The 23,667-nt window shown below is 61.4% G+C and overlaps 4 protein-coding genes across 4 annotated transcripts; all 4 read left to right on the top strand.

Annotated features, from left to right (window-relative positions):
- Positions 1-1,995: 1,995 nt before the first annotated feature.
- On the top strand, positions 1,996-7,300 carry BXZ73DRAFT_104682 (uncharacterized protein; the record flags this gene model as incomplete). Its single annotated transcript, XM_048015990.1, has 7 exons — positions 1,996-2,041; positions 2,106-2,314; positions 2,811-3,602; positions 3,654-3,971; positions 4,020-4,780; positions 4,834-4,998; positions 5,047-7,300. The coding sequence occupies 7 exons, from the start codon at positions 1,996-1,998 to the stop codon at positions 7,298-7,300; spliced, it is 4,545 nt and encodes a 1,514-aa protein (XP_047874523.1).
- Positions 7,301-8,155: 855 nt separating this feature from the next.
- BXZ73DRAFT_52147 (P-loop containing nucleoside triphosphate hydrolase protein) lies at positions 8,156-13,928 on the top strand (the record flags this gene model as incomplete). The annotated part of the gene is made up of 19 exons (XM_048020761.1): positions 8,156-8,242; positions 8,287-8,373; positions 8,438-8,830; positions 8,878-8,937; positions 8,987-9,066; positions 9,121-9,237; positions 9,287-9,710; positions 9,773-10,050; positions 10,125-10,471; positions 10,529-10,638; positions 10,695-12,002; positions 12,064-12,186; positions 12,239-12,314; positions 12,368-12,405; positions 12,459-12,885; positions 12,940-13,245; positions 13,301-13,420; positions 13,477-13,539; positions 13,597-13,928. The coding sequence occupies 19 exons, from the start codon at positions 8,156-8,158 to the stop codon at positions 13,926-13,928; spliced, it is 4,776 nt and encodes a 1,591-aa protein (XP_047874524.1).
- Positions 13,929-15,088: 1,160 nt separating this feature from the next.
- Positions 15,089-17,749, top strand: BXZ73DRAFT_104684 (high nitrogen upregulated cytochrome P450 monooxygenase 2; the record flags this gene model as incomplete). Its single annotated transcript, XM_048015991.1, has 9 exons — positions 15,089-15,139; positions 15,194-15,527; positions 15,610-15,687; positions 15,741-15,963; positions 16,558-16,659; positions 16,714-16,873; positions 16,921-17,165; positions 17,217-17,306; positions 17,365-17,749. The coding sequence occupies 9 exons, from the start codon at positions 15,089-15,091 to the stop codon at positions 17,747-17,749; spliced, it is 1,668 nt and encodes a 555-aa protein (XP_047874525.1).
- Positions 17,750-18,100: 351 nt separating this feature from the next.
- BXZ73DRAFT_80131 (cryptococcal mannosyltransferase 1-domain-containing protein) lies at positions 18,101-19,726 on the top strand (the record flags this gene model as incomplete). Its single annotated transcript, XM_048023220.1, has 1 exon — positions 18,101-19,726. The coding sequence occupies one exon, from the start codon at positions 18,101-18,103 to the stop codon at positions 19,724-19,726; it is 1,626 nt and encodes a 541-aa protein (XP_047874526.1).
- Between the last annotated feature and the right edge of the window lie 3,941 nt (positions 19,727-23,667).

Below are 23,667 nucleotides of genomic sequence, written 5' to 3' on the forward strand. Positions count from 1 at the left end.
CAATGTACTGGAACACTGATGACCGAGGGTGGAGCATGAGTGGGGACAGCTAACCAATGGTGAAGTTCACGAAGCGCGGGAGTGGGGAGTCGCTCACAGACGCACGCTGGCGGGTGCCGTGATATATTAAGTACTTCGTGGAAGTAATATCTACAGGGTATCAAACCTACAAGAAGGAGCCCGTCAGCATCCGCAGACTGGGCGGAGGAAAACAGAGGTACTGACCGGTAAGCAGTGCCAGCGACGTTTACTTCCCACCCACGCCATGCGCATCACAGCACTTTGATGATACAGAAGACGAGGAGACTGAACGCCAACTGTTCTTCTGTCAGCCACAGATGATTGGGTTAGAGCTGATACGCAAGGGACAACAGAGATTCTGAGAACGTGCAGGGTGCTCATCTCCTCGGAAAGCAAGGGGTACAGAAGCTAACCTTTACAAATGGTAGACCCACGCGATATGGAAGACCTATGACCGGTACAGGTTGCCCACCACCGACGAGGAACTGATGGCATTGCAGACCTGCGACTGAGGCCTGAGAAGGTAGCTCCGAATGGCGACGGAGAACACGATGGCCACTCTTGAGCATGTGGGGGCGCGACGCGATCGGGCAAGGTTCGCCGCCCGGGAAAGAAAACCGTTCTGTACTCACGCGAAAGAAGACCACGACCAGTACGTCTCCAGTGAACCGCCAGGCCCCCCCTCTCCACATGCATCCCTCCGATGCCCGCCGCACAACGCTCCTGCAGGCATCTTCTCTCGCCGACCCTGGTACCGCCCTGCTACTCTGTCGCGGCCTCTTCGAATCCGTCGCCCCGTACCGCCATTTCGTTGTGCTACCTCGGTTGTCGACGGGCGTGGATGAGAATGCACACCAACGGCGAACCAAGAGCCCAGCGCTCCTCATCAGGCTCTCGTCGGATGACTTTGTGGGTGATTTCTTAGTCACGAGTAAAGATATACCGTCAGGAGAGCGAGGTTGGGGGGAATGGCAGTAGCTGGGGGAAGAAGAAGGGTTTATTGTTCATAAGGAGAACGATTTAAAGAGCTGCTCTGAGTTCGTTCACAACGAAGCTGGCCGGAGGTTGTTTGCGTGTGTTAGGATGTCATGTGATCGGGCCGGGAACAAACGGCGGTAGCTGCGCTGCAGCCCAGTGTCACCACCTAAAAGGCTTATTCCCCTCTCTCTCTCTCTCTCTCTCTCTCTCTCTCTCTCTCTCTCTCTCTCATCGTAACGCTCTTTCGGCTGCTGCTCTTTTCTTTGTACACCTCGTCGGAGGGTCACATCACCCTACTTATTTCCGCTTTCGTGTGTTCATTGACCGCACCGGCCTTTCTCCACTGGCATTGAGGGGTACAGCGCCTCGGACTCCGGGCCAGCCGGCGCCGTGGTCACCGTTTGCCCTGGTGTGCACCGTCGAGTGTGTGCTATGAGTCACCGGGCTCTACTTCGTGCAGCAGCGTTGGCAGCACGGCCAGATTCTCAAGGTCGACCGGCCAACCATAGCCGCCGTTCGAGGGAGGCTCAGCGTAGATGCTCGAGCTCAGCGGGAAAGACTCGAACAACTTACCCAGCGTTATGGAGAAGAAATCGGGGTGCGATTCCGCGCTCTAGTCTCTCTCTCGTGTCGTCTTCCTAGTGACTAATGCTGTACAAAGTGTTTTTGCTTTCGTAGGCTGCATGTCCTGGCTGGGCGTCCTCCTTGGATGCGTCCCCGACTCCTTTACTTGGTTGGGAGCCTTCCTCAAGGGCTGTGCATCGACCATGGATCTACGAAGCACGATCTGTTCCATTACCTCGTGACCCTCGTTCACATCCGTCTTCCTCACTGGAACAGGACTAACTTGCGAACATAGAGCAGCGAGGACGACCGGTCCGTGGAGGCATCAAGAGGTGCCGTAGCTGAACGCCGTCGTGTGCACGTGAGTCGAATCCGTCTCCATGTCAAATTGAGAGTCGCCTGTCCCCGCCCGGCCTAGAGTGCACGCTGCTCATGGGGCCGCAGTATCGTCGGGGAGCGACGGCTGGTTCGATCGTCGGTACGTTCGATCATTACCCTGCGGCCCGCAACGCCGAGGCTCACTCACGGTTCGCGGTGGCCAGATGCCTCCGCCCTGGCGAACGGCTGGGCGCACGCGTGCTCGATCGACCGCGACCGCAGGTGCTTTCATCCGCTACCCGAAAACTTCTGGCTCGAGCGCTGGTTCGGTGGCTCTGGTGTTGGTCTCGGTAAGGCCGAACACGAGAACGAATTGCTGCACACCGAGGCGGCGTTCACGATGGAGGAGACGCGCGCGCGGGGCGACGGAGAGGTGATAACCTTGGATACTAGTATGCGGGAGGGGTTTGAGTACTTGTTTATGTAAAGTACTGCTCGCGGATGGTGAAGAAGCGTTTCGGCGAACCTCTTCTACCTCGCTTTCGTCAAGCCCCTCGGACAGACCTCGAGTCGCGCGGGCGATTCAAAGGCTTTCATTCGAGCACGGAGGAGCGGAGGAGAGCGACTGGGGCGTTGTGGAGGCAGGTGGACCATACTTGGCTTATGACCGAGACGATGACGGTGATCGTACAAGCACACGTGGCGCATGGCCGGCCCGGTGCTGGGTCAATGACGTCACTGGGCCCAGACCAGGCAAGGCGCGTGCACCGTGCGGTTTCTGCTGATCCCGTCCGCCGTCTTCCTCTTCCTCCCACCATCCTTGCCGTCGCTCTTCTGCGCCTGCTCGCCATCTCTCACCCACTCGACGCCGTCGCACGTTGCCCACCACGCCGTCTGACGCTGCCCCCGCTCCCTCCGCCCGTCCGGAGGCCTCCCTCGACGGCTTCGCGGCTGCCATCTCCGCCCGCTATGCGTCTCAGGCCACGTCCCTCATCCCCCTCAACTCCCCCGATTCCACTCCTCATCCCCCACCGCTCTCCCTCGCCGCCTCTCTCCCTGGCCCCCGCCCCGGCCCGCCGCCGCAGATGATGCCCTCGCTCTCCCTGCCCTCCATGGCCTCTCCGCCCGCTACGGCCCCCGCTCTTCCTCCCTCTTCCTTCTCCTCCCTCGCTCCCTCAGCCCTCCTTGACGTCCTGGACGACCCATCTGCCCTCGTCCTCGACATCCGCCCACACAATGCGTGGGTCCAGGCGCGCCTTCCCCATGCCCTCTCCCTCTCCGTCCCCTCCACCCTCCTCAAGCGCCCCAATTTCCCCCTCGCCAAGCTCGCAGAGATGCTCCCCACCCCTGCCGCACGCGCACGCCTTGCCTCCTGGTCCAATGCGAGCCGTATCCTCATATATGACGCTGATTCGGCCGTCATTCCGCCCACGAGCAACCTCCTTGGCCTCATGCGCAAGTTCCGCAACGAGGGCTTCCCCCCCACCCGCGACATCGCCTGGCTCCGCGGAGGCTTCCACGCTGCCTTCAAAGAGAGCCCCGACATGGCCCATACCGGTTCGCCCGCCGACGAAGGTGACGAGGACGAGGCAGATGTGCAGATGGAGACCGATCGGGACCCCGCGCCACTGACGGCACTCGCTCCAGCTCGCGTGCTCCGCGCGAAGCTCCTCCCCCAGTCCGCCTTCACCTCCACCACCACCATCCCGATCCGTCCAAGGGTGAGTGCACCGTCTGCATGCGCTCTTCACCGTTTTGATTGCCCTCTGCAGCAACCACCTCCGTCGTCCCTGCCTGTCACAGTCCTCCCTCCGACCCCGCTCATGCCCCGCGACGATCCCGTTCGCAGGGCTCCCATCGCACCCACTCCCTCCACGAGTGGCCTGCCTCCTGTCGCCGGTCCGTCACGACAGCGCAATGCGTTTGCCCTTCGCCTCCCTCCCGGCCAAATGGACAACAAACCGGCAGACACACGGTCCACGACGGATGCGTCGAACGGCCCGCTCCACAGCATGCCCACCATCTCGCCCCAGTACACGCATTCAGGCGCGTTCAAGGGTGGTAACAGCTACTCCGCCCCCGGAAAGCCGGTACGTTCCGTCCATCTTCTTGTCACACAGCACCCTCATCCGCCACAGGTCGCCTACAACCCCTTCTTCGACACCATCCGCCAGAACATTGAGCTCAACCGCAACTCTAAGACGGCCGATAGCGAAGGCATTCCGCTCAAGCTCCCCCGCCGCGTACGGCGCCGCGTCGGTGAGCTGCCGTTCGAGTGGCTCCGTCAGATCGCCCGCAAAAGTCGCCACGTTCCCGACAGCACCAGTACGAGCGACGACGGAAGCGATCCGCTCAGCGAGAGCGACGGGGTGAGCGGGGATGAAAAGATGGCGTCCGCGTCCGACGATCACTCTCACTCCAAGTCGCCCTCGAATCCGACCGCCGTCCCGCCGTCCGCGTACGCGACCGTGTCCTCCGCTGCGTTCCGCTCCCCCCAAGCCTCGCCCTTCTCTTCACCCTCACTCCCCATTCCAATCCCGCCCTCTCGACCTCGCGAGTCCTCCGAAGGCCCCGCTTTGTCGGAGCACTCCCAATCACCCTCCGACGCCGACGAGCTCACTCGTGCGCTCGAGACACAGTTCTACAACATCGAACTGGGCGAGCAGAAGCGCCTTCTCGGCGTCATGGAGCGACATAGCATGGAAAGTGGGAAGGTCATCCAGGAGGCGCCAGGTGTGCGTGGGTTCGTAGGGATAGCGCCGCCGGGCATGGCGAAGCCAGCAAGTGCGCCTGGAATACACGGAGAGGATGCGGAGGCGGCTGCGGTGATCGGCGAGGAGGCCATCTCCTCCTTCCCGTATAGTATCACGGCGGGCCTCGAGAAGGGGGCGAAGAACAGGTGAGCACCTCGTGCGCCCGTTTTCTTGCATTTGCGAACAAGTACGCGCATAGGTATCGGAACATCTGGCCCTTCGAACACGCCCGTGTGCGGCTTCGCAAGTACAAGCCGGATGATGACGATTACATGAACGCGAGTTATGTACAGCCGTTGGGCACGTCGAAGCGGTACATCGCCACTCAGGGCCCGTTACCGACGACGTTCACGGACTTCTGGACGTGCGTTTTTTCTTTCTCATCCATATGTCATGCTCATCATTGCTGTAGTCTTTGTTGGGAGCAAAACGTGCACGTCATCGTCATGCTAACACGTGAGATCGAAGGCTCGTCCGTCAAGTGCGGCAAGTACTGGGAGGAGGGCACGTACGGTCCTTTGCAGCTGCACCTGATCGAGACTAACGACACGCCCGAGCGCGAGCGTAAGCGCGAGGAAAAAGAGACGGGCGGCGGGTTCTTCAGCGCCCACCTCGCGCAAGCCGATGCCAAGTTGAAAGCGAAGCAGGCGAAAGACGACGGCGAGCCTTCGACTCTCAAGCGCGTCTTCGAGCTCACGAACACCGCCTATCCCCTCGCGCCGCCTCGGATCGTCACCCAGTTCCAGTATCTCGAGTGGCCCGACCTCAACGTCCCTGACGACCCTCGAGGCCTTCTCCAGCTTATCCACGACGTCGAAAACACCGTCGAACGCGCCCGTTCGACTAGCCAGAACCTACGGGGCGAAGGACCGTTCGGCCAGTCCACCAAGAAGGGCCTCCCACTTACCCATGGCAAGACGATCGTCACGAACAAGGACAACGCCGCGGACGAAGTCGACGCTTCCACGGGCGTCGCGATGCTCGCGAAGGACAACGCCCCGGTGCTCCTCCACTGCTCGGCCGGAGTCGGGCGGACTGGCGGGTTCATCGCCGTCGACGCGGTCCTCGACGGCGTACGCCGCGAGATGCGGAAGCGCAAGGCGGGCCGGGTCAAGGACTCCGTCATCGCGCAAGCCGCCTCGGAGTTCCAGGGGCGCTCAGGCGCGCCCGAGGAGTACCGCAGAATCATCAGTGTGCTCAGCGAGGCCCACACGGACGCGATGGATGTCGACCCCCCGGCTCCACCCAGCGACCCGACGGCGGATGACGACTCACAACTCACGGTTCCAGTCCCTGTCGGTGACCGCGAAGTCCACGTCCCCGTCGCCGGGTTCACCCAGGTCCTCATGGACGTCGATGCCCACTCACGCCCTGCCCTTGCCGCCCCCAAGTCCATCGCCGACACCGCCCACGCCCCACCATACCCGTCGGGCGCCGTCCTGCAGGCTTCGTCCGAGCTCGTGGAGGAAGTACGTCGCGCGGCGATGGGTGTGTGGCCGGCTACCCCCCGCACAGAAGCTGCCGCATTCCGCCTGACGGCAACAAGTGCGTTTTCAAGTGGCGATAGTAGCGACGCCTCAGCGGGCCCGAGCAGCGGAAACGGGAGCGGAGGTAACGGCACCAACCTCCTCGCTCCTCGGTCAAGCTCGCCAACGATGAGCGCGTCGGACGGCCTCCCGAGCTCCGTCGTCGGACGGACGGCGAGGCTGTCCGTCAACAGCCCGGACACGGCGCCGACGAGCACAAGCCCCCATCCCTCATCTACGCCTGCGTCAGCGAGCAATATGGTAGCCAGTTCACCTTCGCCGCCGCAGACGCAGGCCAGTTCGTCCTCGAGCCCGTCCCTCGCCGCCCAGTCGCAACGGCTCAACACCTGGCGCTCTGAAGTCCAGTCGTCTAAAGCCGGGAGCTCGCCCTCGCCCCCTGCAGCGCTCGCGTCTGCTACCTCCCCTCTTCCTCTTCCCCTCCCGTCGTCCTCCACCAACAAACCGCGGAATGCGTTCCAGACGTCCCGTGGCCACGACTCGTCTGACGACACGATCCCCGTCGCCGAACCGTCGCCGCCACTCCGCGACCCGCGCAAGCTGCACTCGGACTCTTCACCACCGCTGTTGTCGACGTACGACGAGCCGATCCGGCGCGTGATCGAGGACATGCGCGAGCAGCGGATGAGCCTCTGCCAGAGCCTGCGCCAGTACGTCTTCGTCCATCGCGCGATCATCGAGGGCTCCTTGATGGTCGTCGACGAGGAGAAGCGGCAGGCGAAGCGCCACGCGAATCCGCATCCGCAGCCGTCCCAACAAGCTCCGCAGCATACTCAGCACCCGCCGCAGCCGCTCAACCTGGGCACGCACCACGCGACGCTCTCCCTTCCCCGCCTCGCCTCGCCCTTCGCGCCCGACACGGCGGGCTCCGCACAGTCTGCAAGTCCCGCCCGCGCGCTGTCGAAGAAACGGAGCGTTGGGGATGTGAACGGCGACTCCACGTTCGACGCGGGCGCGAGTCCCGGGCGGCCGAAGCGTGGCGCGAGCCCGACTGAGCTCCTCAAGGAGGGCCTCGACGGCGCGGTGCTGCTCACGAAGCGGCCGAGCCTGAAGCGACAGGGCCGGGACGGCGCGAACGTGCCCCCGCCTGGCCCGGTTGCGTCGGGGTACCCTCCAGCATGAGTATCACCACGTTTTCGGGAGATGGTACTGTACTGGTACGACTATCGTCCATCCCGCCGTTCGCACTCGTCCCCGTCTTGATATGTATGATTCCGCATCGCCGCGTCGTTGTCGCCCTCTTCGGTCCCTCTCTCGACTGCCGGCCTTTGGTCTGTTATCGCCATCCACTCGCATCGCTACTGCATCCATTCTTCTGCAATCCTCGTCACTGTCCACATCTCCGTTTCAGCCCCTGCTCCCGCACTTCGCCCCCGTTGCCCGCTTGCGGCGCTGGGCCCCAGCCTCGTACTGTATAACCCTGTGTGGCTCCTACACGTGAATTGTATAATTTCTTAGTACTGCGTAGGTGCAGTGCGTCTGCTTAGAGCGCTCGCGAGCTGCGTGCCTTTCAAAATGACTGTGCTGCCTTCCGTTGATTTGATCGCAAGTGCCGTTGATGCGCAGTACTTGATGTACACGCCAGGGGCTGTTCGCGGTTAGACTTCCTAGATGAGGTTGATGGCCCCGGCCGAAGCGCCGAAACCGCAGTCCCTCCTCCTCCCATCATCCTTTCTTCCTGCCAACCAGCACCGACTCCCGAGGAGACACCGAGGCCAGGACTCACCGCCAAGATGTTGTTCGCGGGGTTAGCTGCCCGTCTCCCAAGCCCAAAAGGTGAAAACGGGTCTGACGGTGCCGAGCCGGTAACTTGGCAAATTGTCGGCAGAGGCACAACGACATCTACATATTCCTTTCGGTCCCCCATCCGCCCTCAGCAGTTTCCTCTTCGATCACAACCACAACCACTTTCCTTCACCGTTCACGACCCGCAACTCGGTGGGACCGATCCTTCGATCCACCTTCGTTGTCGCGACTATGCCGGACTCGTCCCAGTTCGTGAGCCAGTTCTGTGCGCTCTGCGTCAAGAACTGGCTTATTCTCTTCAAACATCCTTTCGCAAGTGTCTCCCATTTGCTCACGCGTCTACATGCTGATCTCCACTGCAGCTCTCTCTTTTCCGCTGTCTCATAGGCCCCATCGCAATTGGCATTCTACTCGCATACTCACCAAGCTTCACCTCAAAGCCTGATATCGTACGTATTTCCTTCTCAGGCACGACTCTCCGCGCTTCGAATAACGCTGATCTCCGTTCTGCAGGGCGGCCTCGGGTCTATGGTCCCTATCCGCGCCCTCGCCGACACCTTTGATGCCCGAGGGATCATGCTGTGGTCTGACGACACCAATTCTACTACCACGGGTTTCACCGCAAATGACGTCGTCGCCCGCATGACCGCTGGATTCTCTAGCAAACAGCTTGCCGCATTCCAAAAGGTCACCACGGACGAGATCGCAGGCCGGTGTGTCGAGAACCCAAACGGCAAGTCTCGGTGCTTCGCGGCCGTCACCTTCGACCAACTCCCCGCCCGCGGCAACAACAAGACAATCAACTACACGATCCGAGTCGACGAGTCAACCAGCTTCGTCGACATCAAGGGGCACAATAGCGACTACGAAGTCAGAGTACTGCCTGTGCAGTGGGCCGTCGAGAGTGTAAGTAGGCTCTCGTCAACTTACTCGCCGCGCTGACGTTCGTGCAGGCGATTATCGAGATCCAGACGGGCACGAAGCCTCCTACCCCGCTCGAGTGGCCGTTTATTGTGGATTTTGGAAACCTAGCCGGCGATGTGCGACTCAGTATGTGGCAAGCGCACTCCCACCGCAGCCCCGCTAACGCGCGTCGCGCCAGACTTCCTCAAGCGGGTCGGCTTTCTTTTACAGCTTCCATTGTACGTACCCGTATAATCTGAATCGTCTGACGCGTTGCTGACGGCACTACCTAGCTATATCTGTCTCATCGGCATTGCGTACCATATCCCAGGAGCCGCAACCGCCGAGCGTACAGTGGGTCTTACAAGCCATATGAAGGCCATGGGATTGTCTGACACCGCCCGCGTCTTGTAAGTTCTTTCCTTTCGCTCGTCAATCCGGGGACCAACTGTTTTCTAGGTCATGGCATCTCAGTCTCTCGCTCGCTTATCTTCCGGCGTGGCTTGTCCTCTCCATCGTCTGGAAGGTCAAGCTATTCACTTTCACCAGCTATGGTTTAATACTCGCTCTCTGCCTCCTTACCGGCTTCGCAACTGCCTCGTTTTCCATGTTCATTATGGCGCCTTTCGGGAAGTCTCCTTCGCTCGCTGCAATTCTTTCGACGCTCTGCTGCCTCGTCCCAGTCACGATCACTATGTTCTGGACGAGCATCAACCCCACCGCCGCCGCCATCCTCACATTCTTTTTCCCGACCTTCTTCTTCGGCTGGACATTTGTCGCGATTGTCAACTTCGAGACCTTTCTCCTACCCGCTTCCCTCACGGAGCAGACCCTGCAGGACTTCCCACCTCCGACAATCCTCCCAATGTTGATCGCTGTCATCGTGCGCTCTCCCTTCTCCCTCCTTCACACTCACTCGCTGACCAGCAACTGTTCCCCGCACAGATCTCGATCTTCTTCTGGCCCGTTGCTGGCGCTCTCATTGAGCGTTGGCGGTTCGATCCCTGGAACCCGTTCGGGTCGCGCGCGCCGTTATGCGGTCGCCGCACAAAAGACCAGAAGGCGCACGCACACCCTCCCGGCACCGCGATCTCCATTCGCGGGCTCGAGAAATCGTTCCAGACGTCCGTGTTCAGGCGCAAGTCTGGGATCGTCACGGCCGTGCAAGACCTCACGCTCGACATCCCGGAGCATGGCATCTTTGCGCTGCTCGGCGCCAACGGGTGCGTACCGCGCACCATTCGAGCGCATGCGTCGGGTGTCGATCGGTAGCTGACGCGCGATGTTGGAATTCCAGCGCGGGCAAGTCGACTCTCATGGCCGTCCTCGGAGGCCTCACTGGGCGCACACACGGGACGGTTCTCTACGGCGACGGCGTGCTCGAGCCCGCGCGCGGCAGCGTCGGGATCGTACCGCAGAAGAACGTGCTCTTCGATGAGCTTTCGTGCCTGCAGACCCTCAGGGTCTGGCGCGAGATCAAGACCGCTGGCAACCCGGGCGCGCCGCGCGAGTCGGACGCGGACCTCGAAGGCCTCCTGCGCGACTGCGATCTGGCGGAGAAAATCCATTACCCGTCGGGAAAGCTCAGCGGCGGACAGAAGCGGAAGCTTCAGCTCGCCATCGGCTTGGTGGGAGGATCTTCAAGTACGTTCGCATGCGCTCGTGTACGAGTTCATGCGTGCTGACTGACTTTTCTTCCAGTTGTCTTGGTCGACGAAGCGACGTCAGGTGTCGATCCGATTTCGCGGCGCGCGATCTGGAAGACGCTTGCTGCAGTGAAGGACTCGAGAGCGATCGTCTTCACGACGCACGTAAGTCGCTTGGACAGATCGCGGTGTGTGCGCTGGTTCTGACATGGCCTTGATAGTTCCTGGACGAGGCCGACCTACTCGCTGACTACATTGCCGTGCTTGCGAGCCCCGGAAAGCTTGTCGCACACGGTACCTCAATCTCACTCAAATCGACTCGAGGAGAAGGCTACAAGCTGCGCATCACTTTCAACGCGGAGACCGCCATGACCGGGATCCCGGAGTCCTATGTCCTAAAGTTCGTGCAGCGCATCGCGCCGGCGACTTATGCGACCGTGACGGGGCCTCGAGAGCGCGTTTTCCACCTCAAGACGACGGACCTCCACGTCGTCAAGAAGGTGCTGGAGGACGTCGACAAGGAGAAGGCGCGCATGCAGATCTCTTCATATTCGGTATCGGCCGCGTCTATCGAAGACATCTTCTTGGAGCTGATGGATGCAGAGGACAAGAACGAGGATCCGGACAATATCGCGGAAACTGGTGGCAGCGCTGAACGTCGAACCCACGAGAAAGTCGAGCTGACGACCGGCGTGCAGCGTTCCGTTCTCGGTCAGGCCCTTACGATCTGTTACAAGCGGCTCTTGATTATCCGTCGCTCCTGGCTGGCGCCTCTCCTTGCCCTTACTTTCGTCATCATCCCGTCCGTGATCCCGCTCAAGTTCCTTGCAACCGACGGCAACAAGTGCGATGTCATCAATCAAGACTTCGGGGGAGACTCGCTTTATCTTGCCACTTCGCCGCTCCAATTTTTCTTCGGCCGAGAAGATTTCGGGCCCGCGCTGTTCCCTCCAGATGCTCTCGCGCCGCTCAACATTTCCGGCGTGCTCACCAATACCTCTATCCCCTTCACCTCCAACACCTCCTTCGTTGAGTACATCAGCCGTAACTTCACAAGCATTTTGACCCCCGGTCTCAGCATCGACCTCGACACCGGTGCTGCACTCCTTTCCTGGAATGCCTACGAAACCCTCTCCGCTGCTACGTTTCTGAACGCCGCCTCCAACCTCCTTCTCAATCACGCGCTCAACAGTACCGGGGCCGGAACGGGCTACACCACTCCTCTGCTGATCACCCCAACCATTGGCACTTTCGCATCCAAGAGTTTAGGTGACCTGACCCCCCTTGCATGGGCCGCGGTGTTCAGCGCAGCGATGGCCGTGTTCCCCGGGTTCTTCGCGCTGTACGTCGCACGCGAGCGCCGCTCGGAGGTGCAGGCGATGCAGTTCTCGAACGGGCTGTCGAACCCAGCGGGGCTCTGGCTCGGGCATCTAATGTTCGACGCGATGGCGACGACGTTTGCAGCGACGCTGCTCGTGATCGTATGGGCAGGAATGTATGCGTTCTTCTTCCACGGCTTGGTTTACTTGGTGAGTGCGATACTGTGGCTATAGTACGATTGGAGTGCTGACTTGTGTGCCATGGATCAAGTGGCTCGTGGTAGTGCTCTACGGGATCGCGAGTATCCTGTATGCGTACTTGTTTACGCTGTACTTCAAGTCGCCAATTGGTGCATGGGCGGCGATTGCTGTCTGGCACGTTATTCTGTTTCTGGTAGGTGACTCTTATATAATCGCCATTGTCTTGATTTAACATTGCCCCACAGCTCTACACAGTTGCCTACTTCCTCGCGCGGACATACGGAGATGCTGTGGAGACGCAGTCATTGTACGCTGTGATTCGTGAGCAACCGAATTTTCCTTCATGTCTACCTCTGAGCTGATCATCATCCCAGACTTCACGGTGGGCCTCGTCTCTCCTCTTCCGAGCCTCGTAAGTCTGTACGCGATTCCAGATACTTGCTCCCTACTCACGCCCCATTACAGGTTCGCGCCTCCTTCATTGCCACCAATCTCTTCTCACTCCTCTGCGTTGGGGAAGTAGTCACCGGACCCTCCCTCTATGGCGATATCATGCACTACGGCGGCCCCATCCTCTACCTCATTATTCAACCGCTCATCTACTTCGGCATACTCGTCTACGCGGACTCCTTCTCCCTCGTCCGCAGCACCCTCATCCGCCTCCGGACGAAGCGCCTCACACGAAACTCGCTGACATCCACGGAGAATATCCGCCTTACATCCACGGCCGGCATGGGTGGCAAGGATGTCGCTCTCCGAGTGCGCGACGTGTCCAAGTCCTTCGGCGCTTTCAACGCCGTTGAAGACGTTAGCTTCAATGTCTCCAAAGACACTATCTTCGCCCTCCTCGGTCCGAACGGCGCGGGGAAGACAACGACGTTCAACATGATTCGTGAGTCTCCTCGTCGTGGGCGCGTGTTCGTCTTGCTGACATGCTTGCTCTCAGGCGGCGACATGACACCCGACTCAGGCGAAATCTTTGTGAACGGGCACTCCGTTGTCGCGAACACCAAGGCCGCCCGCTTTTCACTCGGAGTGTGTCCGCAGTTCACGGCCATCGACGCACAGCTCAGCGTGCGCCAACACCTGCGCGTGTACGCGCGGCTCAAGGGGCTGCAGGGCGGCGCGCAGGTCGATAAGAACGTCGACGCGGTGATGCGCGTCATGGGCCTACGCGTGTACGCCGACCGTCTGGCAAACAAGCTCTCGGGCGGGAACCAGCGGAAGCTCGCGCTGGCGATTGCGCTCATCGGTGAGCATCCATCTGACACACTCCAACTACAACAATGGAGCTGACCGTTCTACAGGGAATCCCTCGGTTGTGCTCGTCGACGAGTTCTCAACTGGAGTCGACGCGAAGATGAAGCGTGACATGTGGAGCACGCTCAAGCACGTCGCGCCCGGCAAGGCGTTCGTGATCACTACCCGTGCGTCTTCCATCTGCCCTTGAGGTTGATGTCCCTGCTGACGAGCGCGCTCCCAGATTCCATGGAGGAAGCCTCCACTCTCGCGAGCGACGTCGGCATCATCTCACAGCGCTTGCTCGGTGAGTTTCTACCCACACATCCCGTTTGGTGTACCCATACTAATTGCTGCTGGACAGCTGTCGACTCCACCGATGCACTCATGGCCCGATATGCGCGATACCTGGTCCACTTCCCTGGTCGCACGCGCGAAGACATCGTGCGCGCGCAGGAGGTGATGGCACGCATCCCTGGGGCTCGCCTCTGTGACGACGTTGCAACGCGCTTCGAGGTTCCCGTCGGATCTGGCACCGCCGAGGGCGTGCCCTCCCTCGCTGCGCTGTTTGGCCTGCTCGCAGACGCCGGCGTGGGTGAATACGCCGTGGGGGAGGCGAGCCTCGAGAGCGTATTCATGCAGGTCATCCGGGACAACGACTCCAGGCCCAACGGACATGGCAAGAAATTTGCCTGATGGGGTGTCTATGACGGCTCGGTCTTCGCGCTAGCGCTATATCACCAACAATCTTTACCCCACTCTACTACCAATATACCTCTCTGTGTGAGCTCGTCCACTTGTAATTATTAGCCAGAGTCATCTGCGTATCCAGGTTAACCCTCATATGTCATGCTTCAGTCGTGACCGATACTGGGGCCAGTCACATCTCGCTCGTTGAGCCGGAGAAGACGGACACGCAACGCTCTACCGCGACGACTGCGTTGACCGCGTCCGCGGGCCACACGCACGCCACCGGACTCTAGAGCTCCAATCGATATCCTCAGTTGACGTTCCACGGCGCGTCGCAGAGCTCTCATCGTCGTCGCGCCGTCGGCGTGCGCCGAGAGCCGTTCGAGCGTCCCTATAATGGAAACGGGCTCCGTTCGGCTTCCGCAGGCTCTTGGACCTCGATGACCGGCGAACGAACCGACGTACCTGTGGATGTTCTCCGCCGTGTTCTCGTGTTCTCGACCTCGCACGCCCGCCACACCGGCATCGCGTGCGTCGCCACCGCGATCTCCGCGAGTGCGTCACCGGCAGGTGGGAGAATGACAGTCGACGGGCCACCCTCGTCCGCGTTCGCATCTGACACGCCCGCAAGTGGAGACTCAGGAGGCAGCGTCGGAGGCGCAGTCTGACGCGCAGGAAGGCCGCAGACCAACAAGCCCCGGCCCGCCTCAAACGCGACGGAGAAGTGCGCGGCGTATATCGAGGAGGATGCGGGGATCGCGGAGTTGCGAGACGAGCTGACGGCGAAGAAGAAGCGGCTTGAGGCAGTGAACGGGAATCTGCAGGAGTTCGGGATGCCTGTGCAGGTGGGGCGTTCGACTGGATATAGTTCATCAACAATAAGTACATGTTATTATGGCCTCTCGCGTTTTAAATGCGAGCCAAGCGTTCGCCTGAGCCTGGTCCAAGGTCTCAGTGGGTGCTACGTACATTAATTAAGAAGTCTGTAGTGTGGGCATCGTGAGTACTGAGTAGGCAGCCTTCTCCCGAGTCGTGCGATGCGCGCCTGCCACTGGACCCGCGCGCACAATTGGCCGGCAACGACTTCTTCCGCCTCTCTAGAGCCCCCACAACGTCCGCGATGCGCGGGCCCATGCCCGCCCCTCGCTCCTTGTCCTGCTCCCGCGATGGCTGTAGAGCCGTCCTCGCCCGTCCTCACCTCCATCCTCCTCGGCCTGGTGAGCTCTTTGCATCCGACCGCCGCTGTACAAAACTTCTAACCGTCCTATCAGGCCGTGCACCAGGTCTTCCGCAAATTTGAGACATACAGCATCTCGACGCACGCTGCGCTCCTCACCCTCCCTCCGCTCGTGACCGCCGTCTTCAACGCACCCCCAGGCCCTCCGTTTGAGCATGCGCTCAAGGTCTCGTTCGTCGCCTACCTCGCCACCCTCGTGCTCGCCATCCTCGTCTACCGTGTCTCGCCTCTCCACCCGCTCGCGCGCTACCCCGGTCCACTCGGATGCAAGCTTACCAAGTTCTGGATGGGCGTGATTTCGACGAGGGGTTACCAGCACATGTACATCAAGTCCCTCCATGACCAGTACGGCAGCGTGGTCAGAATCGGTGCGTGGTCACGGTCTCGCGTTCTCGTTGCGGTCAAGATGTGTGCGTGCCAGTGTCAGGTTCTGATGTAGTCCGTCCCCAGGGCCGAATGAGCTCTCCATCCTCGACGCATCTGTGGTGAGCAAGCTCTACGGCAACCCTGGCGTCCCCAAAGGCCCTCGTACGTTCCATCCATGTCCCCCGAACGGTTCACCCCCTCACTCCTCTCCGCAGACTACATCGGCCGTGTGCTCAGCGACACCAACTTGCCTATGGTTGGTCTCATGGACACAGATGCGCACCTCCGCCGCCGCCGCAACTGGACGCGCGGCATGGGGCCGGTCGCGATCAAGGGCTATGAAGAGCTCATCTCCAAGCGCGTGAACCAGCTTCTCGGCCGGTTGGAGGACCAGAAGGGCCAAGCGGTGATCATGGGGCATTGGTTCAACTTCTTCTCGTGAGTGGCCAGTTCATTTCGTGCATTTGGGGCGCATACAAGGACCACGCGCTGGTTGGGTTTGAAGGAGGGCGCAGCGGAGGACCTGCCACGACGCTCGATGCGTCGGCGAGTCGACCATTGCGCGTGCCGTGCCAAATCGCATTAAAACATTGCAGCGGTTTCGCACTGGGATTAGCGCCATGGTCATCGTGGACTGCGGGCGATTGTACAGCTGGCCGTGCGCGAGAGTAGAAGTGGAGCCATGAGCAGCCACCGAGCTGTCTCTGGACAGACGGCGCTCATCGGCGTTGGGAGTTGTCTCGCACACTACCGCCGTCAGAAGCGTTGAGTGCGGTTGGTGGACTGTTCTCTAGATGCCGCTGTAGCAGTTGTTCAAGCACTCACTGCCGGTGGTCGTGATCGTCCCGACGGTTGTGTGCGCTCTCAATAAACGTGCCCGTATGCCACGCTGTGGATGATGCAGCTGCGGGCCCTGAAGCCGGCGATGATTGCAGGCTCGAGGACTGTAACTGTCTGCGTCGAGTGCATGCACCGTGTGCACGTGTTCGGGATGTTCATACTCTTGCGATATGCGACTGACGGCTTTCTTAGATATGACTTCATGTGCGAGATGGCATTTGGAGGTGGTTCGGAGCTGCTCGCCGCCGGCAAGGATGAGAAGAAGACCTGGAAAGTGCTCGATGATGCCATGGCGTGAGTGCTTCGTCTCCTCGTGCAACTGGCGACATGTTCTCATGTGCTACAAAGCATTGCAACGTTCTTCGGGCATGCTCCTTGGCTCGCCATCTATGTCGCCAAGATCCCAGGCGCCACCGGTAATTTCAAGATTTTCCTCGACTACTGCATTAGCTTCACCGTGACGCGCCTGAAGCGTGGCTCTGAGCACAAGGATCTATTCCACTATCTTGTACGTTATCTCCTCGATTGCGTCATGTCACGCTCATTGTGTTTCAGAACAACGAGGACCTCCCGGACAAGCCCTCTCCGCCTGTCCAGCAGCTCGTCGACGATGGCGTGCTCGCCATTGTCGCCGGCGCTGACACCACCGCGAGCGCGCTGACTATGTTCGTCTTCTGCCTCCTTGAGCACCCCGAAGTGTACGAGAAGCTTCAGCGAGAGATCGACAAGCACTATCCGGCTGGTGAGGACGCGACGGACGTCAAGAATCACCGCGAGTTGTTGTATTTGACGGCGTGCATGTGCGTATTGACTCTCAATTGACGTGACTGCCACTTACCAGTGTGTTGTAGTAATGAGACCCTTCGCGTCTTCCCATCCGTCCCTGGAGGCAGCCAGCGCCAAGTCCCCGTCGATGGCCCCGGTGTTGTCGCCGGAGACCTGTGCGTCTCATCTCAGGGTCGCCCTTCCACCTACCCTGCTGACTACTTGTCCCTCTAGTGTGCTCCCACCCGGCACTATGTTCTGGTGTCACATCTACTCGCACCACATGAGCCCGGCGAACTTCGCGCCGCACACGACCGACTTCTGGCCCGAGCGCTGGCTGCTCGCGTCAGGCGAGCTCGCAGAGGCGCGCGGCGTGTGCAACGCGGACCTCGTGCACAACGAGAGCGGCTTCCTGCCGTTCAGCGCGGGCCCGATGAACTGCGTCGGCAAGGCGCTCGCGATGCAAGAGATGCGCACCGTCGTCGTCGCGCTTTTGCAGCGGTTCGTACTCAAGAAGGGTGCCAGCTGGGATGAGGTGCGTGTGAGGAGGGACTACAAGGACTACTTCACCGCGCCGCGGCCGGAGTTCCCGGTAGAAGTGCATGCGCGGAAGCAATGAGCTCAGGGAGGTGTTGTCGATGAGGGGGGTATGTGAGTGCATGCTTGGTTATGTACTATCTATCTGTGCCGCACAGGGTGGCGTGCCGAGAGCTTCCTGCAAGTCACGGACCGGCGCGGCTGCGTGAGCGCGTCGGGGCCCGCGAGCGACGCGCTCAAAACCCACGATAGTAAACCGCAGCTCGATGCCACCTATCATGGAAGCTGTGACCAACACGACCTTCGGCGAGGCGTTGACATCGCCGACTGCACGGCCTGCGGTTTGCCTTTATGGACACGTCCTTGCCATCCTCCACCGCCTCCGCCCATCTGCCTGTCCCTCTCTCCTCGCCACGACCGCCTCCCGCGAGCCATGTGGCCCCCATTCGGCCCCGCCCGCCACCTCGATCTCCACCGGCTCCCCGCACACGCTCGGCTCGCCCTCGTTTTCCTCTGGCGCACCCTCCTCTTCCTACTTCGCCTCCCCGCCGTCCCCCAGCTTCTCGCATTCTACTTCATCTGGTGCTATGCCAACCTAACAATCATCGAGTACCTTGGGGGCGTCTGGGACCCCGGCTTCCCGAAGCTCTGGACCGCATGGATCGCGTTCCTCGTCACCCTCCCCACCTCCGCCGCGCTCAAGCTTGCCTGGCTGCTCGTGGGTCCCTTTTTTTGCCGCAGACTCGCCCGCAAGAATGACCCCGAGGGCGGCAATGAGTATATCATGCTCCAGACCGACAGTGGAGAGGGGTTGGCTCAGGACCCCCGCCCCCACCCCCGCTCGCCCCGGACAAGCACCCGCGCCCTCCGGTGTCCGGCGGCCACGCTCCCCTGGGGCGCGCAGATCGCGCTCTGCGTGCTTATCGTCCTCCTCGGCCACTACCGGTACCGCAACTACGAACACCCGGGCGATGTCCGCTTCCGCCCCGCGCTCCACAAGGCCCTCGCAGACCCGTATCCCAAGCGCAGCGGCTACGCTCCCCGCGCGGAGAAGGTCTTCATCGCCGCCGCATTTCACCAGAACGAGGAGGTGCTCCCGTACTGGACCAAGACCATGCTCGACACCATCACCTGGCTCGGACCCGACAATGTCTTCGTATCCATCGTCGAGAACTACTCGAGCGACAAGAGCCCCGAACTCCTTCGCGCTTTCGAGGCCGAGCTCGACAGGCGCGGCGTCAAGAACCGCATCCTCGTCCAAGACGAGTCCGTCAAGCGGTCGCCGAACATGGATGGGAACTCGCGCATCGAGTTCCTCGCAGCGATCCGCACCCAGGTCCTTAAGCCCCTCCTCCTCACCGGCGGGTACGACCGCGTATTGTTCTCGAACGACATCTACATTGAGCCCGAGTCCGTCCTCGAGCTGCTCGAGACCCGCGATGGCGACTACGACTTCGCCTGTGGCCTCGACTTTGGCCACTTTGGCGCGTACGACATGTGGGTCCTCCGCGATCGCGTCGGGCGGCTCACCGCCGGCATCTGGCCCTACTTCTTCGACAAGGGCTCCTACGACGCCATCAAGAAGGAGGACCCCGTGCCCGTCTTCGCCTGCTGGAACGGCATCGTCGCCTTCCGCGCAGACCCCGTCCTCCCCATTGCGCTCCGGGCGAACGCGACGCTGTCAACAGCGCGCATCGAGCACATGCCCCCATCGAACCACCCGTGGACAAAGGAGATCGGGGCGAGCCCCGCCGTGACGCCACCGTTGCGGTTCCGGGCGAGTGCGGAGGGCGAGTGCTACTCGTCTGAGTCTTTCCTCCTCCCGTACGACTTCCGACGGGTGATGGCGCTCACCAAGATCTTCGCGAACCCGCGGGTGGTGACCGCGTACGTGTGGAAGTACTACGTCTGGCACAAGTGGGTCCTCCGCGCAAAGTACGTCAAGTGGTTCGTCGAGCACGTCTACGACGGCGCGTGGATGCAGTACGCGCGTATGATCGTCGGCGATGGCGACCGGGTCTGGACGTGGGATGGGGTGGACTGTCATCTGTGGTGGTGATGAGGTTGGGATGATGGTTTTTAGAGGCTTCGCATTCCCATATTTTTTTGTACCAGCTCTCCACATCACCACTTAAAAGAGGCATGGCTTTCACGTTACAGTCTCCGACTAGCCTAGCCTAGGGGAGGGAAGACCTTTACATATCTCCGCCAGTTTTTATGGTACGTTCTTCGTTCTTGTTGAGCTCGCAAGCCCTCCTTTCCCCCTTTCTGTCTCGCCAAACACGACGGATTTTCGCCCAAGGACGCCCCGGGACGTTGCGCTCGAAGACGCAGTCCTCCTCCCCATGCCAATATCTCCCACCCCAGTGGTCCGCGATGCCTCCGCCGATTCTTGCGCGACCGGACGCGTTCTGTGCGCGTCTTCAGTCGCTTTCAGGTGCGCCCCTCCGCGTCGTGGAGCGTACCGTCGTCGTCGACCTACGTCTCGATCACTGCCGCCCTCGACACATAGGTCACTCTAGCCAACTACCACCCCGTCCCACCACGAGTCCTCACCCGTTGGATGCCCGTTTGGGCTTATTTCGTGCGTGTATATCCCCTCTTCCCTACGAGCCGCTCCGTTCTGAGATCCGCCCCGCCATCGTCCCTCTGCACGTCGTGTTCTGCGACAGAAGAGCACCCATCCCACTGCCAACTTGATGCCCTCCTCCCCCGACGGTTCGGAGGCCGTTTGCGACGCGGCCGGGTTCTTTCTCTTGCCATAGTAAAGGTCTTTCAGACGCACCTTCGCGCGTGCAGGTATGCCCATTCCCTCGCTCGCGACAGTCGCCACATCATCGCCGTCCACACCGTCTGCACCCTCCTCGACTCTGGCGATTTTGACCACCACGGCGTATTCTCCCATCCGTTCTGCACGCGATTTGGTACGTCTTCTCCCCTCGTCATCTTGCATTGAATGCGTCCTTACCGCCGCCAAGACGCGCAGCCGTTCACCCGCGGGAGCCACTTCTGTCTCCCCACCGCTTCCAGGCATCCTCAGGCACGAACTGGACGCGCCGCCCCACCATTTCCGCTCCGGTTGCGCTGCAAGTTGGGGCGTTGATAGCCCTCGCAGATCCCTTTCGATCGCGCCCCCCACCGTCTCTTTCGCCGCGCTCGTTCGCCCGCTGTGCGCTGTGCAAGAGCGCCCACAGCTGGCACTCCCTTCCCCTCTTCCCAGTGCTCGATCTCACCCACCTCGCCGACGTAGTAGACGCAGCCGGCATCATTCAATGCGCGTCGTGGAACGCTTTCGAACGCGCCATTGGCCGTAGAGATCGGATGGCATTTGCGTCGGGGATGCAAAAATCTGTGTACGTCCGCCTAAAGGAATGAACCCGCGCGCCATGGGCCTCGCGGACCTCGCGCGCGCCGCGCCCCACGTGGGCGCCGTCCCTCCCACCGTCTCCACCGCCTCGTTCCGGGCCAGGTCTCCGATTTTCCCGCCCCTCGTCCGTTCCCTCCGTGGGCGGGGGGGCCCACGTGGGTGGGGGGAGCGCCCGTTTCGGCCGCCGAGCGCGAACGAACGAGGGGCGGGAAAATCCGCGACCTGAACCACGTGCACGTCGATCCCACGGTCCCAACGTGGGCGTCCGCCGGTCCCGCCGATCGTTCGTTCTCGACGTGCCGACGTTTCAACGCCGTGGGAAAATTCGGACGCCGGCCCGGCCCCCACCGCCCGAGAACGCCGAGGAGAGTCACTAAGGCTGCTTGAGAGTCCGGCTCACTTCGCGGGTAGATCCGCGATTGTCCGGAGCCGTGAGCCGGGGATCACGAGCCGGGCGGCTCCGGCTCTTTCCGGATCCGGCTCCAGATCAAGAGGGCCAAAATATGGCGGCTCTGAGGCTCGATCCACGGATTATCCGCAGAACCTCGAGTGAAATGTGTATATATACTACAATACACGTTTTGTGTTATTCTGTCAAGAAGTAACTGAGTTACAGATAAAACATCACCTACTCGCATTTCGAACGCGTTTGGCGCCCGCATCTGGCGTCTGCCCGCGGGAATTCTTCCCGATCAGGCAATGTTCAGATTCGAACGCTGCGTACCGCGCGCCGCTTGCCCGCCTTACCTGCAGCCCCTCAATCCCTCCTCCGCTTGCCCTCCACCCTCCAGTGTCATCGCGCGCACGCGCGCGGTCTCTCTCAAGCCCGAGAGTTCCGTCATAGGGCCGTGGTAAGCTCCCGCGGCCCCTGCCTCATTTGGTGAGTCCTACTCGCCCCCTTTGCTCCCCCTTCCAGGTTCCAGCCGCGCTAGCAATTGCGCCCCGACCTCGCGCCCTCCACCCTCCACGTCCTCCGCGTCCTCCACGTTCTCCGCGCCCTCCCGGCCCGCGCCCTCCTGCCCACCTTGGCCGTCTCCCCGCCACGCCGTCTCTGCCTCATCCCCTCGCCCGCGTCGCCTGATCCTCCGTCCTCGCGGCATTATCGCGCTCGCGCGCGCGACCGTTTGGGGTCGCGGTGAGCTCCCGCAGCCCTCATATCCCCCGGTGAGTTTTCCACTGCCCCCCTCTGCTCATCGCGTCGCCTCCAACTCCCCCTCCCGTGCGCCGTTGGCAACCTCTGCCCTCCCGCTCCCCGGACGACCCTCGCCTTCGCCCTCTCTGCTTCCCCGTGCCCCCGTGTTACCCATGACCTCACCCGTGTCGCCCACCACACCCGCGTCGCCCGTCTCGCCCACCACGCCCGCGTTGTCGGCCCTGCGTCGCCCTCCACCGGTGTTACCCCCTCTGCTGTGTCCCTGCCCTCCGCATCCTCCTCGCCGCGTTTCACCTCGCCCACATCTGCCCCACCTACGCGTCGCCCGCGTCCCCGACCTCCTCCGCGTCGCCCTCAGCGCCACTCGTCTCGCCCTTGCCCACCCCCACCACCGTCTTTCCCTCGCGTCGTGCACCACGCCCTCACCTGCCTTGCCCGCGTGGCCCATGTGCCACACTCACATTTGCCGCGCTCGCGTCACCCACCTCGCCCTCATCCACCTCGCCCGTCTTGGCCTCGCCCACCTACTGTCCTTCCCCCTCATCGCCCACCACTCGCTCACCTGTCTCGCCCGCGTCGCCTTTGTCCTCGCCTGCGCGTCTGGTGCCCTCGTCACCCACTTTCCCCACCACACCCACATCTCCCGCCTCGCCCGCACTCCCCTCTTGTCCACATCGCCCTCATCCGCCTTCTCGTCCGCCTTGCCCCCACCTGCATCGCGCCCGCACTCTCGTCGGTGTCGTTGCGTCGTGCGCGCCCGTCTCGCCCCTGCGTCTCCCGCCTTGCGCCCACGTTATCCCCCACGAACACTCTCAGCCACTACGCGATCAAGTACGGCCGCGTCGAGATCTCCGCGAATCGCGGCCATGCTCGGGCGAGATTGACAGCACGGAGGCCTGCAAAGTGAGTGACCACCGTCCCGGCGCACGTCCTCCACCCCCAACCTCATCCACGTCCCCTGCATCACTCCCGCATCTCGCCTACCTCCCCCGCCTCGCCATCGTCTGTGTCGCCTGTGCCCGCGTCATCCACTGCACCCTTGCCTTGTCCCTGCACCGCTCTCGCCTGCGTCCGTGTCGCGCCTGCGTGAATTGTGCTGCTGCCATCCCACCAACACCCACCTTGCCTGCCTGTTCCCACCGAGCCCACGCCACCCGCCTGGCCCGCGTCACCCGCCCGTCGCTCGCACGTCGCCCACCATGTTCCTGTCACCCGCATCACCCATGTCTTGCACACTTTTCCCTCATTGAAGTAGCATATACTGTATTTATATCCACATGTAGTAGTTATTTGTTAATGATCATGCATGCATTGCAACAGCCTGAAATTAGACAACAGAGTGAGAACAATTGAGGAAGAAGGATCCGCAGAACCAGCTGATCCACACTGAACCACGGTCTGTGGCTCAGTTTGCGGCTCGATCCGCAGATTGAGGCTCCAGCTCGCGCGGCTCCGGCTCTTCCGGAGGATCTTATCCGTG

This window comes from Epithele typhae (assembly GCF_022376455.1).
Source record: "Epithele typhae strain CBS 203.58 chromosome Unknown BXZ73scaffold_54, whole genome shotgun sequence".
NCBI lineage: Eukaryota > Fungi > Basidiomycota > Agaricomycetes > Polyporales > Epitheliaceae > Epithele > Epithele typhae.